We start from the raw sequence: 19,774 nt of genomic DNA, 5'->3' as shown, positions 1-19,774 counted from the left end.
GGAATGATCTGGCACAGAGGGCAAGAAGGCTCAACTACAAGAAAAGGTTAAACTGGCTGGAAGCAGAAATGCCAGGGAAAGAATGACTCCTTGTAAGGGACTGAAGTTTCCCTTGATGATGATAACAAACAGTGTCACCATTTTCTTGTACCCATCCTGGAATGGGAGCATCCAGGGGCCCAAGCTCAGGAGCCACCTTTGGGCAGCAGAGCTGGGCTGGGGGATGGACCCATGGCTGGTCTGAGGCGCCCCATGTGTCTGCTCTCAGGATTGGTGCTGGTGCAAGGTGAATCTGCTTGTGACGCGTCTTTGCAGACTCCATGCAGAACAGCGTATTGCAGTAGGACTTAGACAAATCCATTGTTCATTAAATTTTTCTTTTATATTTAAGCACAAATGTGTTTAATTCACCTCAAGCGGTACCGTAAAAATTCCCCAACAGTGTCTAAGGCTCAAAATCAGCAAACCATAATCAGTTCTTCCCTTCAGTTACTCTGATTAAGAATCACATGGTTTTGAAGACTTCACTCAATCATTGCATATTTGCTCGCTGAATTTGTACCACGAGTGTCCGTACAGGTAGCCTCCTTCGTGATCCCGTTAGGTGTCAGAGGGAACATGCAATGATGCTGAAGTGCCCAGTCTGCCTGCCTGGATGATACAGGAGGTACTCAGCCAGTGAGAAAACCAGGGTGCACAGCAGTCACAGCCATAGGGACAAGCCAGCAAATGGCTGAGGAAAGAAAAAGTCTCATCCAGCACCAGGGCAGACTAGGGGCAATGCTCTTATTTGTCCTTTCCTATCCATTCCCCTCCTGCCCTCTGCACATCCACAGAGTTACTAGCAATGAGTGCAGTCCCTATACCCCACTACCTAGGTCATTTTCAGACCAAAAAAAGCCCACTGCTACCCTTCTCCCAAAAATCTGTTAAGTAAGCTCTATTTTTTTTTTCATCCTTTGTTTTTTGGTCTACTTGTCCTTTGATAACCAGCCAAGTTTTCCCAGGTTGGCTCATCCTGTGTGTGGATGGTGGGATGATCATGGTGGTTGTCAGGAGAGCCGACAAATTATGCCAGGCAGCTCCCCTGCTCCAGCACCTCCAGTTTGATGCCAGCACACTTCATGGCTGCCAGCGTGCAAAGACTGACTGTCCTCCTCCTCCCTGTTGACTCCATTCGGATGCAGTAAAGGCGGCTTTCTCTGGGGCACTGGTAAGGCATCAAGCAGGAGCACTGGGTCTGTGTCTCTGGGAATGAACATGTTGGAATTTTAGCTGCAAATGTCATGGCTAAAACCATATTTTATAGTTTGACAACATTTCAAAGTCCAACAGGCAAAAACACTATTGGAGGTTCATGATACATTAGTTACAAAATGCCCATAGTACATACACTAGATGTATAATATTAGGAATAGAGACAAAAGCAGCTTTAAATACCAGTTTTTGCAGCAGTGTCCCATACAGAGAAAGAAATGAAGTATCTAACTATTTTTATCTACTGGCTTTCCCCAACCATTCTTCTAAACAAAGAGATATTAAGTTGACTTTCTGTTCCCAATTATCCCTGCACACAATGTTGCTGTGAAATGGAATCTTAAGGTCCATATTGTGTCAGCTCCTATTTCATTAAAGGTCCCTTTATGAATGCTAAGCTACCTGCTGCTGGCCTGTGGTAAAGTGCAGTCCTGACGGTTATTTCATTACCCATTTCTGATCTAATCAGATTCTGACTCTTTTTATTCTTTCCCAGAAATTCCCTAGGCAAGAAACTAAGTTTCTGCCTTCTCTTTCTTAAAACATATGAAAAAAAAGTGTTTTCCTTTGTTAGCTGCTTTCCCATGGTAATGCAGTATCTTCTGCCCCTGTGTTGATACCAACCACTCATTCTCAGGAAAACCAAAACTTCCATTTCCCAAATGCCTGTGCATACTTATGAGAAAGTGGACTTTTGTGGAAATGGTGAGGATGAAAGTCCAATTCAAATCTCATGAGCACCACAATGAAAACTTATTTTATTTAATGTATTTTTCTCCTCTGGCTCTCATTTCTCCTCACTGAACAGGCTCCTCTGTAGGCTTTTGAGAGGAAAAACAGAGGTGCTGGCACAGGATCTAGCTTTAAGCCACTTCCACAGTGTGAGCAGATCTATGCTTCTTAGGGGCTCTGGAATAAATAAGACCAATATTGTTTTAAACTATAACCACCTTGCCAGGAGCCCAAGGTGCCTAGACGCTCCACCACAGCATGTCCTGCAAGGGGCACACCTGGTCATGCCCTCTGCTTCAGCCCCACAAGGAACATCTCATGCAGTAATTTTACAGCCACCTACTTCAAATCTTGTGCTGCGGAAACCTTGAATCTTCAAAATGGGGTTTTAGGATTGCTGCACACTGCTGTTGCTTTATTAGAAGTAGACCAGGTGTGATAAGGATCATGTTTGTCTCTGGAATCAAGTGAAGGAATGAATATGGCTGCCACTCAGCCTTTTCCTGGCAAGCACTTGATGTGTGAGGAGCCAGCCAGCACCTCAGACATTTACGGGAAAACACACTGCTCTTATCACCGAATTACACAGTAAATAGCCAAGTTGCACAACAGTGTATAAAATAATAATCTTGGGGATTTCACCAGCTTAGCTAGTTCATTAAAGCTCTTAATAAACACAGCTTTCACATATAGGTATTTGCAAATTTTACGGTTAAAATCCCATTAAGCCTGATGGCCCCGGTCTTGCTTTTTAAGTAGTATCATGATTTAATTTCATAATTTAATTATATGCTATAGAGGGTGTGGCACAAATTAACTCCTGAAGTACAAACTAGTGGTTATAGTACTTCCTACTGTGAGTTCCCTCACAGAGAATGGGCAATAACATTGCCAACTACATACTTGTGATTAGAGAATCAAATGTTAATTCTCCCGAAAAAGTTCGCTTAATCTCCAAGTTCCTAATGGGAAGTGGCGAAACTACACCACTTGTGCCTAAGGGAAAAGGCACATATGTAAGTGTTTCATCTGCTTGCAGCAACATGAGACTGACCACAGTTCCCCACTCCTCCCACTGTAAATTGCTCAAATAGACCACAATGCCTGTAATCCCTGTTCTTGGAGCAGTGAAGGGGTCAGCACATTTTATTTCTAGATCCAAACGGCTGAATAAATCCCACCATTCAGAAGTCATACCTGAACATTCCTCCCAGTCATAGCAGGTGTCATAGCCACAGGGCACTTTCTTCAAGCTATTTGTAGAGAGCTTTGCTCTTTCAATAGCCCAGTCTAGATTGGAATCACCATGGCAAGGGCCAGCATGCAAGAAATGAAATGACTGCTCTCCAAGGCACATTTCAGCTGCATACTGACAGCTGGGCTTGGTCACATTCTGTTCAGAAACAGCATGTAGCACACAGATGTCTTCTGTGTAGTGGCTGACCCGAGGAAAGAAAAAATTATTTTAGCAAGCTGTGGAAAAATCTATGGCTCTAAATACTCCACCAGCATTGAATGAAACACAGCAAAGCCATAGCCAGGTTGGATATCTGTCTAAAGACCTAAGGCTGTCCCAGCTACTGCAGAACCTGGACCTGATACAGCATAGTACTGTGAGATAAGGAAGCTTTGGTCCCGTCCAACAGATAGGAGGTGAAGGACATGTGCCTGCACAAGAAAAGAGGAGGTGCTGTTACCTCCACAAGGTGTGTGAAATTTCCACAGGTCCTAGGGTTGTTTGTCTGAGTTAATGCAGCCCTGCAGCTGTGTGTGCAAGTCTGCCTCTGAAGCAGCTAGTTTGGCACCAATGGCAGGCAAACCCAGCCATGATGCTTGTAGTTTCCTTCTGTATTGCTCTTGATTCCTGACTGGATGCATTCTCAGCAAGTGCAGGCATTTCCAAGCAGTGTCATTTTGTGGGGCTTAGTCATTCTGCAAAGCGAGGGAGCAATACAGCTCACCTTTTTTATGCTCCTGAGTTAAGCTTATAGCTTTAGTCAAAAAAACCTCTCTGGTTTTCAGAGGATTTTGTCTATGTACATTTGACAATGTCTGTCACTGTCTGAACAAGCTCTCTATCTACCCAAGGACTCTTGAGAGAGAAGATACCTTGGTTATTTGGGCATTGACATGAATGAGATAAATCCCATGCCAAGGGACTTGTCTGTGGTGACACAGGAGCCAGGTGGTGGAATTGTGTTGATCTCAGTCCTACAACTGCCCAGCTCATATTCAATCTCTGCTCAACTTTCCTCTCTCGAGCCCCACACCCTACCTCCACCCTGGACAGTCATTTACTAAAAATCCTCTAAGATAACCTTCTATTCACTTGAAGGCTCAGTGGTCTGTGCAGGTGACATTGTGTAAAGAGACAGTAAATCCAAGTCTTACATATTTTTATATGCTCTAGAGACTGAAACATATGTTGTATTTTACAGCATGTTCATCTCAAAAATATTAATGTCAAACACAAGGAGCATGGCCTATTATAGCAAGGTAACGATACTGAAAATACAGTAATTGGAGGAATAAAGAAAAGAAAAGGAAGAGCTGGGATCTCTAGTAGCAGGTGGTAATGTAGATTAGAATGGTGCACCATGGTGTGCCGTTTGGTTAATGTCATTGTTCATTTATTTCATAGGCTATAAATGAATTTGAATTAATATTAACCAAATAACATTGAACACTGGAACAGGTTGCCCAGAGAGGTGGTCGATGCCCCATCCCTAGAAACATTCAAGGTCAGGCAGGACGGGGCTCTGAGCAGCCTGATCTAGTGGAATATGTCCCTGCTCACTGCAGGGGCATTGGACTAGATGACCTCTAAAGGTCCCTTCCAACCCAAACCATTCTATGATTCTAGGGTTCTGTGGGGCTGTAATTTGGATACAGAGACATAGCTGGCTAATATCTGAACAGAGAGTAGCCCTGCATTGTTTTACCTCTTGTTACTCTTTCTGTTCTCTGTCACAATGGACTCATAGTCTAGCAGTGGAGAAACTTCAACTTTTCTTTTTCTAACTAAAGTATTTAACTTACCCACAATCTTCTTCCGGAGACATACAAACACACTGAGATTCAACCTGCTTTTGTCCTGGATTGCAAACACCTCTAACTTTAGTTTGCACATCTGAAACAAAAGAGTGACAGTTATTGTAACTAGTAACAAAGTGAACAGGGATATCTTAGACTCCTAAAATGGAATTATTTCCATTTATCCCATATTTCTCTCTTCAAAAGCTGCTGTGGTTGGGATTCCACAAGTACACATCAGTCTGCAAAAATCACTGGAAAATCCTGTACAAGAAGAGAAGCTGAAGTTTCAGTAGAATGGACTTTCCTATTCTGCTTTCATAAACCCTTGTTAATACAGATGGGGATTGTTTAGTTTTGTTTTTAAGAAAACAGTTTTGGTATCTCAGTTTCATCATTAAAGCGTACAGTACATTGCATCCAAATATTCTGAACTTAATGCAGAACTTTGGGGCTGAAATTACATGGCACTGTGGTAGGCACAAAGTAAAACCAAAATTAATGAACAGTTGCTGTATGTCTTAAAACCAGTCATCCGCCTCCCAGTTCTAGCTTGCTAAAATAAACCATGCTGTTAATACCAGCAGTATAGAAACAGTAGAGTATCTGCAGGCATACTAACCTTTTTCACATGTAATAGATCTCAAAATAGGAGGTATCCAGGACAGGTCTTTCCCACAGGTGTACTGTGTTTGACCAGTAACTACAAACCCAGCTTGGCATCTCAGTGTCATGGTTTCACCAATGTTGTACTGTTGCTTAAAAGGGGAAATTGTGACACCGGCAGATGTTGTTGGCCTGAGACATACCGAGGCTGTAATAAACAAGAAAAAAGTATAATTCTTGTTGTTTTTATGGTGTGCAAGTATTTACAGCAAATCATAATGTTTCAGCTGAAGAGCCATAAAGACACTCAATAACACCAAATATTCGACTGACATTCAAAACTAATAAATATTTAACATAATTAAGTCTAGAAATTTTCAGCAGACTGTTACAGTCTTTAAAAATATTTTTCAATCAATAACTAAATACTTACAATGTGTTTCTAATGTATGCTAGCATAAGTAATATAATTTTACAGTTTAAAAATGATAAGAATGGTATTAATGGCATATTTTAACTTTTCTTTTGTAAATGAATCTATTATCAAAACAATGGCAATAGAAAGCTCTTAAGTATATTCAGGTAAATTTTTTTTGTTAAAATCATCACTAAGTCAATGAAATCACACTGAGTTTTAGAAAACAACTGAAGTCTCTCTTGTTAGAAATTCCAGGTCAGTTCTAATCCTTAATTCTTAATTGGACTATAAATACCTCAAGGCATTGATTTATTGTGGGGATTTTCAAGGCAGCCCGGGGCAGTGGTGGCAGTTAGAGACACATCATACATTTAATATAAAATGTGGTAAACAAATCGCTCTAAGAATTCTTTCTTTAGCATAACTCATCAACTTAAAGACAGCTATGCAAGGCTGGAAACAAAATATGAGTCCTTCCATTAAAGATTTTTAAAACTAGACAGAAGGACCTCATAGCATCCATCTGAGGGTTTTCTAAAGCATTGACTATTACAACATCCTTACAAAGCACATAATAGTAACACTTCTGAATCGAAAAAGGAATGGTGTAGTGACTCAGTAGGTTTTTGCCATCTCTAGAGAGAATATATGAAATACCTTCTTAAAATGCTATCTCTTCAGATACCAATACAGATTATTTTGTTATAACCTGTATTAAAATCGATTTTGTGTCTTTTTCTTCCACTTCTGTTTTGTTGCTGGGCTAAATTAATTTTATCTTTCTTACGTTGACATTCAACAGGTTGCTGTGTCCAGCTTTGATCTGGCAGACATCGAAGGAATTGATAGCCACTGAGGACGTGACCACTCACACAGGCAATTTCGACTTCTTCCCCCACAGCATACTGGTTCTTTTCGTTCTACAAAAGAGAAACAAAAAATCTCCCCAAAATCAGCGGTAACAAGACTGGAGATTGTCAAAAGAAACAATGATAAAAGCCTGATGGTTTGATGTAATGAATGCTTGCTTTTCCTACTCTGAAATATGAGTCATCCACTGACCTATATAATGATGCGTTTGTGCAGCTGCACTAACTGATGTCATGGTTACTAAACAAAGATTCAAGTACCACTGTTTGAAATGGATTGTACCTTGACTTTGCTTCAGTTGCTCATGGACTTTGGTAGACTAGAGACCCACAGCATGCCACATACACAGCAACGTGCTCACTAGCACAGTAGCTAGTCTGTGTATCAGGCACAAGTAGCAAAGCAGCTGTAAAATTTCCCAGCTCTCAACCACTACACTTTTCTTCTCTATCACTCATTTTTCATGCTCACCCTGATAAATCCATTTTCTGGTGGGTCTGGCCTGGAGCATCCAGACTGAGGTTCATCAATCGAGACATCCTCTTCTCTCCTGGCTTCATCATCATTGATACAAGGAGCACCTCTAAAAAGTGAAAACTTGCTGGTAAGGGTGTATCTTAAGCATTCATGTCACCAAATAACTATGGCAGAATGTCAGAAGCTTTGGACAGGGATGCTACAAGTGTGTTCTGCCCACCTCCGCCCCCCCCCAGTGGTGAGAAAACTGTATTCTGTTAAATAATAGATAGCAGACATCAAAAATTGCAGGTGTTGGTAGGAAAGAGATTGTGAGAGTACTAAAAAAGTGATAGATACAGGGCCACAATTTCTATCAAGGTAACTCCTGAAATATTTTTATACAGTAAGAAAAAGAGACAAACCACAGCAGATGGAGGAAGTATCTCAGGAGTCCATGTGATTTGGTTGGGTTTACAATAACATAGTCAAAACCATTCTGTTGCAATCAGGCAATGGTTAAAGGAGGCTCATCTCTCTAAGCATGGGACTTTATGGCCCATGGTGTCCAACTGAGATGAGTAACAAAGAACTGTGTAGCCCATTGCTTTTAATCATCTCTTATCCACTCCAGAATCTCCTCTGTAGTCATTACAGCAGGGATAATGAAAATCCTGCTTCAGCTCTTGGTTCCAGTGGAAAAACAAATCTGTACAAAGCCTAGGTCTTGAAGATGTAAGAAACTGAGGCAGTTTGGGGTTGGGTTTATGATTTTAAATTAAAACCATGAAAAATGGATACATCAGACAGACTCAAAGCAGGAATATGAAAAGCTAGGTAGTTTCAGTGGAATTATCTCTGAGTTCAGACCTAATCCTCTAAGAGAAGAGGATGTGATATTAACAAAACCAGAAACTGCGAATTCTCATGAATGGAAGCAGATGAGTTCTCCATGTGTTTGGACAAGAAGTCATGCAAAGCAGCGTAAGAGGTCTATAGGCATACTTCAGTATGTAATTCATCAGCCATTTTCTAGGAAAAACTAATTAATAAATCCAAACTTGAAGCAAGTTGTGAAGATTTTTAGACATTTCCTTCCCTCAGCCCTCACTACAGAAGTTCAGACAGGAGAGTTGTCTGCTGTTTTTCCTTGGTAGTCACAAAGCCACTCTGGAGAGCTCCTTAGATCTGCTCCATGACTATGGAGAATTTTTGATCTACCACATTCTTACCTGTTTGTGAAAACAGAGGTGTAACAGTCCTCCTCTTCTTCCCGTTCACCTTCACAGGGCTTTCCGCCATTCATCGGGGAGGGGTTATTACACTCCCGGGTCCTTCTTGTTTTGAAGGAAGCATCACATGAACTCCATTCAGACCAGCAACTCCAGTGGCCATCTACAGCAACTGCAAGAAATAAAATCCTATCTTTTGGTAGATCTGTACTATACATAGTATTTCTCTTAGGACCACATACAAGAGGGCTGGTGGTAAATTCATAATATTTTTTTCAGAGGATTTAAAATTGTTACTGTTAAGGAAATAGTTTGTCTCTAGAATGTGGAGTTTTCTAAAGAGGTGGTCAGCCAAATTCCAGCTGCTTCATGAAAACCTAAAATATATTTTCTAGTTTTGATTGCAAGTAACGTTCAAACCCAGAAGCATCTTATTTTCTACTTCTATTGCATATGCTGTTGTCTGAGTTTTCGTAGTGGTGACAACCTTTTTAGATAGCTCTTTATTTAATGAATTATTAAGTAAATCTGAGCTCTAGCACATATCTAAACCCCAAATCTACATCTCATGTGAGCTAAATTAAAACGCTACTATCTTTTCTTAACCCCTGTGGTATTTTGTGTGTGCTACCATGAAGCATATATAAAATTTTTATTTACACACCCAATCTTTTCTGCATGCAATACACTTTCTACATTCCTCTCTACCTGAATATCTTCAGTTTTTCATTTCTTTCAAAATATTTCTTTATCAGGGTCAGATGATGAGACCTGTAGCTGCCTAAGTGACTTTCTCTTCTGTCCTTTGGTCCTGGAATATAAATATGTGTAATAATAAATATAATACTGTAAGTCTCTTCTGTTTCCCATAGGTATGGCACTAGTGCCAATTTCATTCAAAAACCTGTTTGCATGAAATTGTTCTTTAAATTTTTCAGAATGGTTGTTATGTTCCCTCTACTTAAGCAACTGAATTTTCCTTCCACATCATAATCAACATTTTTTATCTCCATTAGCCATTTAATCTTAAGCATAATAGGCTATATGGAAAACTAAGGAATGAGATTCTTAATTTTTGCATCAACTATCTTTGATCTCAACTTCATCCTTATTGCTGAACAGCTCTTTTCCTGTTATTTTAATTAATTATGTAGCTAAGAAATCTTTTACCATATCTTTGGAGCCATGCCTAATCAGTTTGTTTTTTATTTTTCACCCAACCTTTAGTCTTGTACTTTCTGACCATTACCAAGTGGTAAAGAGTGCTATGGATTTAGTAAGGGAAGGTTATGTCAGATGCATCTTCGACAAATAGGTACCAGAAGGACCATATTTACATTATGATAATGTTACACCAAATACCTGATTTGTAACCCGGAGCTCGTGTCTCACAGTTTTTGCCATAGGTGCCAGACCGGCACAGGCAGAGGCACTCTGTCCCAGAAAGCACAGGCCTGCCATTGTTGGGGCACGGTGCACACTGGCAAGGGTCAAACCTGCCTGCATATTCTCTCAGGGCTCGCCACAGGTTGCGACGTTTAGTCACGGCACATGGCACATTCTTCACTAAATCCACGATGGGCGACACCTGGTAGAGAGACACTCTGTAAGCAGTTACTGTGACACAGCAGGGTCCTGCTGGGGTAGCTACAGGATTTTAAAGGCACTAGAGCCTAAATATGAAGCTATATCTCACAGGAGTCAGGCATATTGAAGGTTACAGATGTTTTAAAGGAGCACGACAATGTTATACATCTATATTTTCCTGCTTTTATTTCCCCAACTTAGGGCTCTGTGAGCCAGTGGAAAATGAACCAAGTGGGATACCACATCTAAAAATTCAGGACAACGCAGGTGACATGGGGCTAGCTTACACCCTGTCTCTGCCATGTGAAACATCCCTACGCTGCCTTCATGAGCTCAGCAGCTGTAGCGGGAGAAAGAGCACTGGATGCTGCATTCAGGCTGGTTTTGGTGTTTGCCTTGAGTGCTTTTCCACTGGTCCTGAGAGGCTGCTGTGCCAGCAGGGGAGCCAGCGTGCAGTGCACTCACAACAGCGTGGATATGTTGTATTAAATGTGCAGGACAGAGATACCAGGGGACTAATGTTTTATTTCAGTTTAGCTAGGTGCCATACCTTGCAACATAGGCCTGACAAGGGAAAAAAAAAGCACCATGCACTTCTTTTCTGCACAGTAACTAGCCCCTGCCCACGTCTGGGCTCCTGCTTGTGCCTGAGTAATTCACTCGTGTTCCTCCCTCTTTCTCAAACTGTCTATGGGCAATGAAAACCTGATGTGGCTTATAAACTCACATGCACAACCAGTAATTCTAATAAATGTTTTATATGTTTATGTTATGACCATATGTATGCGCATTCATCCCAATGTAAATGACAAAATACCTGCAGAGCTCTCCGAAGACCTGCTAACTGGTGAACAATTTACTGTCTCAAAGTTTTCTTGTTCTTCTCTTACCTCAAAGTCAATCACCACAGGATTGTCCTTTATTGATTCCAGCCAGTTTGTGAAGACTGTGTGTCCTGGAAAAACCCCCTTTTTCTCCCAGGCCAGAGCTGCTGCATACTCTGACCTGCCACCTTTTACCAGGGAGACCGACAGTTCAGCTGACTCCAAAATGGAACCTGAAAGGGGATTTCATCACAGTATTGTCAGACAAAGGGCTCCAAAGACAGAAAACGTAGCAACAGAGTTCTAAGAAAAAGTGTAAGAGGATGTAAAAGAATATAATAAGATAATTTTTTGAAGCTACCCTTGGAAGAATGAAGTCTAAGCTAAGAAAAACAATCCCTGCTGTGACAGCAGCCCATCATAGTCTTTGAAAGGAAAGTGTTTGAGAGCTCAGTCATGGAGATATTCAGAACTACACAGGACACTTGTGGAAGATGCAGGGGATTCAGCAGGTTCCTCTAGAAGAACACACTGCAAGGCAGGATCTTTAGTCCCAGCTGTAAACAGCTGAGTAATGGAAATTTCCTGTAAAATGAGGACAAAAACATGGTGGAGGTAATGAAATCCCCAGTTTTAGTAATGAAGAACATGACTTTTGCCATTCTTGCAGAAAATACATCAACTTTCTGCAGTTCCTGAGACACATATCTGGCATTGCCAGGAAATCCTGCATGTAGATGTCTGCTTGGCATGAGGAAAATGGGAGGGGAAGGTCAGGGAATGTGCTATTGCTGCCCAACACTCCCAATGAGCCCCGAGCAACCCTTAAAGAACATCAGGGACTCAGTCATGATCAAACATTTCTGGTTGTGCCCATTTCCCAGTACAGCATGCCTGGTCCTGGACCCAGGGCCACAGGTTTATCAGATCCATGACCGACTGGAAGAGCCAGTGCCACCAGATACCCAGTGATGATGCTCCAGAGCAGAGGAAGAGCACCCCGAAATCATAATTCCTTTAGCAAGTAAGAGAATGTTTCCATGTTCAGAGACAAACAGTGAAACACTGGCTCCTCTGACAGTGGTGGAAGAGCATCTGTAGTTCAAAAAAGCTGGGAGGTCACCTGGGGCACCTAGATGAGGGGAATTGTCTCTCTCAGGGTAAGTAACAGTACTTGGGCCCTGTTCTCATCACGGTCACCTTCATGTTTCAGAGTCATCCTGTTTGTGGTGCATGTGGTACTGACTTTCTTTTTCTTTCTGAAGAACACACGCCTTGTTGTTTCTGTTCGGACACACTCCATTGATTCATCCACTGCCAGGCCTAGAAATACCAGAGAGCAGCAGCTTCATCACCATAACCATGTTAGAGGGCAGCACCAGGCTCCCACATCGAAGTGAGCCATCGCAGGTCTCCCTGCTCCTCACTGACCACTGGAGACTTCATTACTGCAGGCACTTGCTTCCCCAGGTACAAAGAAAGCATTGGACTTAGTCATGCTTACCATGCCTTTCAGGCACCCTCCCATACCCATGCAAGTTACAGGAGTGACATTAAGGATCACAGCTTTTAACCTTAGATTTCTATTTCTGTGGCATTATCTTTTCATTTTGACAGTCTGGCAGTCATGGGAATATTTTTAGAGTAATTTCTAATCAATACCAACAACTTTATTGACTGTATCCCAAAAAGTACCACTTATACCTCTAAGACATCAGTCTCACACTGAAGTATGCTGGAACACCTTTTCTTGGTGTTGATCTGAAGGTCTTAAGAGGTTTCCCTGAACGCAATGACATTTACCAAGCAAGGAACCTCTTGAAATTTTCAAATTATGACAGCATAGAGCAAAAATTTCTCCTTGCTCTATATATAGGCAGTGTGAGTAATTCCTGGGTCTATGCAAGTCTAAGGGATTTTTTGCTGTTGGAGAACTCTCTATGTGGTGTAAGATCTAAAAACAGTGATAAGAAAAGCTGGTAAACAAATCATGATATTTTCTTGTTAAAGATTACATACCCGAGTTCTTCAATTCCTCAGAGCTGTACTGGTAAAGAATGTCATAGGAACCACCCATCTTCCCAGAGGTGTAGTAATGAGTGCCAAAGTCATCAAATATTCTGCTGTATAAAGCGTAGTTGTACTCCAGGGGCAGGTGGTTAAGTGCTTTTAGAAAGACGTCTGAAAGCTGCAGATCTGACTGTTTCATTGTGAAGTTTGCAACAGAAATGACTTTATGGACTCTAATAAAGTTGGAATTCTAGAAAAAAGAAAACGGGACTCTTAACAGCTTCATAGGTAGTTAAATGCAGAAAGTAGAGGATCCAAGAGTATGCCCTGAGATTCATTGCAAGAACTAATTAATCCTGTGTATCATGCTGCTTTATCCATGAACAAACTAGCCCTAGCGTTTCCAAGAGCCCTGTGCAGCTCTTGAGGACACTGCTTATTATACTTTTACATTGTGGGGGTATGTAGCATTCCAACAAAAATAGGTGCTCCCTAAGCACCTACCAAACAGAAAGCAAAAGGATTGCTGCCATAATAAATACACCAGCAATGATAAGACAACAAAAAGTTTCAGAGGAAAGGCTTCGGCTTATAAGCACCCATGGGTCATTTGCAGCTAATCTGGTGTTTTGGATACTAACTCACTGTTACGAAGTTTCACAGTTTGTCAGTCTGCTAAAACTAAAACTAGACCACAGGAATAAAGATCTCATGGAGTTCAAGTATCAGGCTGTTAATGAGAGACAAAAAAAAAAAGAGAAAGTTCAAAAACTGGAAACATCTCTTACATTTAGAAAAAGCCAGATGGTTTTGAAACAGCTAATCCATATATTTTTGCAATGCTACAGGCTGTTTATGTGGGAGCTTAACAAAATAGAAAGGAAAGGAATAGAAAATACTGAAAGAAAAGATTTATCAAGTGACAAGCAGAACTGATGGCACAAGGCTAAAGCAAAGACATCAAGAGCAGAAGGAGGGGCAGGAAACTGGAGCAAATGACCAACTGGCAGACAGGAAAGACTGATTATAAAACAATTGGTTACTGATTTATACATGGGTTCTGATGAATTTTGCTGCTGGTAGGTTGGCTCTATTCCACTTCTGTCTCCAAGGTCATTTGGCTTAGAAGACACAAGGATACCTCTAGAAAGGGAGTTCTCCCATCCAGGACTGAGCAATGTAACACATGAGCTAGACATCAGCTTTCAGTTCTGCACAGAACTGCTCATTTTGGTGTTCTCATTTCGACATTGGAAAATAAGCTAAGAATCGTCACCTGTCTGCTGAAGTGAGAATAAGAATAGAAGAAATAGGGTATGTAACAATTCCTAGATTATATTCAGCTCCTAAAATACCCTGTGGTAACATAATTTTTAGGATTTTCAGGTGATTCAGGTTCTGATCCTCAAATTTCAGCTATGCCAGCTAACATTTCAGTTATGACACACAAAATTGCAGGCCACTTCAGCAAATATTGATTCTAAAAACCTTAGCTGGTTTTAGAATGTATATGCATGCTAAATATTAATTTCTGCTTGACACGCATCTCACATCTGCATTTTATGATAATAAAAGTATCTTAAGAGCTTTTACTACTAGCAAGTAAGTGCCTTTATTACTAGCAATTTACCTTACAGTTGTCAAACCCAGTGATTTCTATGTTAAATCCCTGAGGCACACACAATGTTGGAAACCCTCACTTGTAGAACAATCCCAGGAAATTGGATTCTGAAGTCGCCAGCATTTCTGGGCACATGTCTAATCATAGTGGTAAACTCTTGTGCCTGTAGCAATCTTGACCCATGAGTACCAGGTATTAATACAAAATATTAGTAGATCAGGGATGATTATTTCCAAAGACAGCCTGGTCTAAATCAAGCGTGAGTACTCAAGTTCAGTTTTGTTATACAAACTACTTCATTGACAAAAAGCAGCCAAACACAAGCTGAGTTAGACTGATGTTGAAACCAGTAGTTTTAACTGGAAATTTTCTAACAATGCAGGTTTTCATCCAAACATGCTGATTAAGTAATCTTTCATCCCAAATATCATAAGCAGACTTACCACAAAATCATGTCTGTCCCTGCCTGACATCCCCAGGGATGGAAGTGGCTTCCTATGTTTGAGGTCTCAGTTTTTGAATTGTGATTCAAGCAGTCTAACTCAATTAACTGCTGCCAGAAATACTAGTACCATGAGCTAAGGGAATAGGCACACATTTTGATACAAATCTTTCAGAAGTCCTTTGACATCGTAGCATGGGAATTCAGTGACAAATAAGTAGTATATAAAAATAATGACATGGAGCAGATGGGCAAAATTAGTACAGTAGTTTATAATTAAATGTGTTACATAATATTCCAGCCTCACTTTAAGAATGTTTCCTTATATTTACTGTAGAGAATGACAGGTGTTCACCTGGGCTCCCTCTACAGCCCTTCTAGGGCTCCTTTCAGATAACAGACATTTATGTAGAAACCCAAGGAGTTTCTCTTCATCAATACAGAAGGAGGGTGATTAGCTGAGATGCAGATGTGGAACTGTTGTTGCCTATGGATATGTAAGCTGAATCCCACCCTTGCTCGTTACCATGATGCAAGCAGAAGAGGGAGGTCATGAGGATGACCTTTAAGGACACTTTCCACAGAGTGCAAGAGCTATTGATCCCCAGGTATAAGAAAACAGGGAAGGAAGGCAAAAGACTGGCATGGATGAGCCAAGACCAGCTTGTCAAACTGAAGGGCAAGAAGGAAATGCACAGGCAGTGGAAGCAGGGACAGGTATCCTGGGAAGAGTATGGGGATGTTGCCTGGTTCTGTAGGGATGGGGTCAGGAAAGCCAAGGGATGGCTGGAACTCAACTTGACAAGGGCCACAAAGAATAAAAATAAGGTCTTCTCTATGCCTGTGAGCCAGAAAGGAAGGTCCTCCCCAATGATTCCCCACCCTTGATGAACACAACTGGCAAACTGGTAACAATGGTTGAGGAGAAGGCTGAGATACTCAATAACTTTTTTGCCTCAGTCTTCACTGGCAACATCTCTTCCCATATCTCTCGAGTGGATGGACCTCAAGGCAGAGACCAGGGGAGCAAAGTCCCGCCCACTTAAAAGAAGATCAGGTTCGTTGAGGCCACCTGAGGAAACTGAACATACAGAAGTCCTGACAAGATCCATCCTAGAGTCCTGAGAGAAGTGGCTGCTGTAGTTGCCAAACCACTCTTCATGGTATTTGAAAATTCATGGCAGTCAGGTGAAGTCCCTGGGGACTGGAAAATAGAAATATTGCATCCAGTTTTACAAAAGGTGGAAAGGAGGACCCTGGGGGCTACCAATCTCTTGGCCTCCCCTCTGTGCCTGGGAAGATCATGGAACAGATCCTCCTAGAAGCTATGCTAAGGCACACAGAGCTCAGGGAGGTGATCCGAGACAGCCAGCATGGCTTGACCAAGGGCAAGTCCTGCCTGACCAACCTAGTGGCCTTCTATGATGGAGTGACTACCTCAGTGGACAGGGGAAGAGCTACAGATGTCATCTCTCTGGACTTCTGTAAGGCCTTTGACATGGTCCCCCACAACATCCTTGTCTCTAAATTGGAGAGATATGGATCTGATGGGCGGACTGTTTGGTGGATGAGGAATTGGCTGGATAGTCTCATCCAGAGAGTAGTGGTCAGTGGTTCAATGTCCCGTGACAAGTGGTGTCCCTCAGGGGTCTGTACTAGGACCAGTAGTGTTTACATGCTGAGTGGTGCAGTTGACACACCTGAGGACCAGGATGCCACTCAGAAGGACCTGGACAAGCTCAAGAAGAGGGCCCATTTGAACTTCATGAGGTTCAACAAGGCCAAGTGCAAGTTCAAGTTCCTGCACATGTTTTGGGGCAACCCTTGGTATCAATACAGGCTGGGGGATGAAGGGATTGAAAGCAGCCCTGCAGAGAAGGACTTGGGGATGCTGGTGGATGAAAAGCTGGATATGAGCCAACAATGTGTGCTCACAGCCCAGAAAGCCAACCATATCCTGGGCTGCATCAAAAAGAAGTATGGCCAGCAGGTTGAGGGGGGTGATTCTCCCTGTCCACTCCACTCTGGTGAGACCCCACCTGCAGTGCTGCGTCCAGCTCTGGAGGCCTCATCACAAGGACATGGAGCTGTTGGAGTGGGTCCAGAGGAGGCCACAAATATGATCAGACAGATTGAACACCTCTCCTGTGAGGACAGGCTGAAAGAGTTGGGGCTGTTCAGCCTGGAGAAGAGAAGGCTCCAGGGAGACCTTATTGCGGCCTTTCAGTACTTAAAGGGGGCTCATAAGAAAGATGGGGACAGACTTTTTAGCAGGGCCTGATGCCATAGGACAAGTGGTAATGGGTATAAACTAAAGGAGGGTAGGTTCAGACTAGATATAAGGAAGAAATTCTTTACAATGGGGTGGTGAAACACAGGAACAGGCTGCCCAGAGAGGTGGTCGATGCCCCATCCCTGGAAACATTCAAGGTCAGGCAGGACGGGGCTCTGAGCAACCTGATCTAGTTGAAGATGTCCCTGCTCATTGCAGAGGTGTTGGACTAGGTGACCTTTAAAGTTACCTTCCAATGCCAACTGTGTTCTGGTTCTATGATTCTATAATGCTATGACTCTATGATTAAAGGATCAGAAACCAAGATCACATACTAGAGGATCACTTAGCTTAGCTAGAAAAGTTTCTGGTAAATAAACATAAACTTGAAAAATGTCAAGTTTCCATATTTCTTCCATTCCAATATGGAAAAATGCATGACCTTTCAAGTGGCTAGGGCCCTCTAGAGACTCTGTGATGATCGTGTGAAACCCTTCTGCACACAGTTTAATATATAGGTCTGAATCTCACCTCCCAAAGCCCACGTAAGTTGCCCCTCTTTTAAGTAATCAAAATAAAATTCTATTTTCATTATTTAAGAAAGTATTGCAAATTTATTTATAGGTGTCTCAAATGTATGTAAGTACACATCTATCTACAAACACAAAATTTATACAGATAGGTATGAAAAGAGAGACTTCTTATACGATACAGCAGAGAATGTGAGGAAGACCCACATTAAAACTCCTGCTATGGATCCACTGAGGGATTTTAGGCCACATCAGCTCTAGACAACACCAGACTAAGTTATTTGCTATTTTAGGTGGGTTTCTGGACTTTCATGACAACAACGTTGAAAACCAATGTACATCCAAAAAAACCTTCCTGATGAAAGTTTCATTTAAATTAACATTTCCTTAAGTAGTTTTGTTTTGGGTTTAAGCCAATAAGAAACCACAGTTCCACCAAAATAAACCTAAGAGAAGTACAAAAGAACAGCAGGATAGTATAAAGTTGTCCAAATGGGAATGAGAGCCAACAGGTTTCCAGTACCTGGAACTTTAATATAGCTGATTTTAAACTAGAAGTAAAGTACTCTTTAAGCTGGCAAGTTACTTAACCATTAGGACAAGTTAACAAGGCCTGCAGTAAATTTCTGTCATAGGAAATCTTAGTATTAAGACTGATATTTTTGTAAAAGTTTAATTCTAACTTAATTAGAACTCATGGACTTCAACAAGCCTTAGTTTCAGCCAGTCCTATGGCCTCTTCCATTCAGAACTGCGAACAACAGAAAAATCCTTTACTGCCGTTAAAATATAAAAGTACATAGTCTTATACCCCACAGTATTAATCTGCACTAAAAGTGCAGAATTTTATGGGAAACAGGTTTTCTGTCCTCAGAAACTTTTATGTGGATGTGTTATTTCTGAGATTATCTTTATAACCAAAGGCATCTTGGCAGCCACGAGACTCCAATATACAAGTTTGTTACCAAATCAAAACCTCATGTAGATTAATTCCCAGTACAAACATATATATAACACATTCTTGAGTGCACTTCATTTCTTTTTAGAGTTGTCTACTACTGATACTACATGGCATTCTGCCTTCTTAATCTATAATTAGGACAGGGAAAGGGGTGGTTTACCTGATCTGATAACCTCAAATGTATGTCACATCTATGCTTTTTAAAGTGGAATATACCAATGACTTCAGTACTAAAAATAGAAAATCATGTTGCATTACTGAAGGTATGTTACAACCAGGAACATCGTGTAGCAGCAGAACAGGAACATTTTAATGTGTAATTCTAGTGTGGTTTGTTTCTTTTTTTTAAATGTAATGCCAATGCCTTGATAAGGTAAGTAGCCTTTGATAGCTCAGTTCTGAAATGAACAGACAGACAGAAATTTAATGAAAGGAAGAAACTGAAGGCAATATTCCGTTACCTTTTTGTATGAGGCTTCAATGGCTTTCCTGAAGGAGGAAGATGATGTGACTGTAGCCCTTGTCTTTCTTGAGAATAAAAATGGGATACCAGAAGATCTTCGAAGACTATGAGTGGATGAACTACTTCCATGTGCACTATCACTAAGGGGAGTTAAATCATTATAGAAATCTGATGTTACATCATCCTCTTCGTCTATTACCTGGAGATTCAGTAAAGCAAAATGCATTTGCCCATATAATAATCTGAAACAGAAACCTATTAAGCAATGATTTTTTAATGGAAGAAACATGCCTGATTGAGACTTGGCTGTAATCTAAAAAACTTAACAGAAAAGATGAGACTGAGAAATGTTATCAAGTGAGAGGAATATGAATAGGCATTTATAGGAGAAAAAACAAAAGACATGTAATGCTTTCTTCTAAAATTCCCCACCCCAATGCCCCGAAGTTTCAGAATAATT

General features: G+C 41.3%; 1 protein-coding gene across 3 annotated transcripts in view; it reads right to left on the bottom strand.

Annotated features, from left to right (window-relative positions):
• Nucleotides 1–372: 372 nt before the first annotated feature.
• C6 (complement C6) overlaps nt 373–19,774 on the bottom strand; it is a 28,094-nt gene continuing 8,692 nt past the window's right edge. For 2 of the 3 annotated variants that reach the window (XM_075080033.1, XM_075080035.1), the window contains 12 exons: nt 19,313–19,513; nt 13,035–13,275; nt 12,216–12,338; nt 11,082–11,248; nt 9,967–10,192; nt 8,605–8,776; nt 7,388–7,499; nt 6,834–6,966; nt 5,645–5,836; nt 5,029–5,119; nt 3,187–3,428; nt 373–1,248 (listed from right to left, as the gene is read on the bottom strand). In XM_075080033.1, the coding sequence (XP_074936134.1) occupies nt 1,070–1,248; nt 3,187–3,428; nt 5,029–5,119; nt 5,645–5,836; nt 6,834–6,966; nt 7,388–7,499; nt 8,605–8,776; nt 9,967–10,192; nt 11,082–11,248; nt 12,216–12,338; nt 13,035–13,275; nt 19,313–19,513 (2,079 nt within the window). In that variant the 3' untranslated portion in view covers nt 373–1,069. Of the gene's footprint in view, nt 1,249–1,991; nt 2,447–3,186; nt 3,429–5,028; nt 5,120–5,644; nt 5,837–6,833; nt 6,967–7,387; nt 7,500–8,604; nt 8,777–9,966; nt 10,193–11,081; nt 11,249–12,215; nt 12,339–13,034; nt 13,276–19,312; nt 19,514–19,774 lie in introns of those variants that run through there. The other variant, XM_075080034.1, reaches the window with a different exon arrangement.

This window comes from Phalacrocorax aristotelis, chromosome Z (genome assembly GCF_949628215.1).
Source record: "Phalacrocorax aristotelis chromosome Z, bGulAri2.1, whole genome shotgun sequence".
In the NCBI taxonomy this organism is placed as follows: domain Eukaryota; kingdom Metazoa; phylum Chordata; class Aves; order Suliformes; family Phalacrocoracidae; genus Phalacrocorax; species Phalacrocorax aristotelis.
This window is presented reverse-complemented; position numbering and strand designations above follow the sequence as displayed.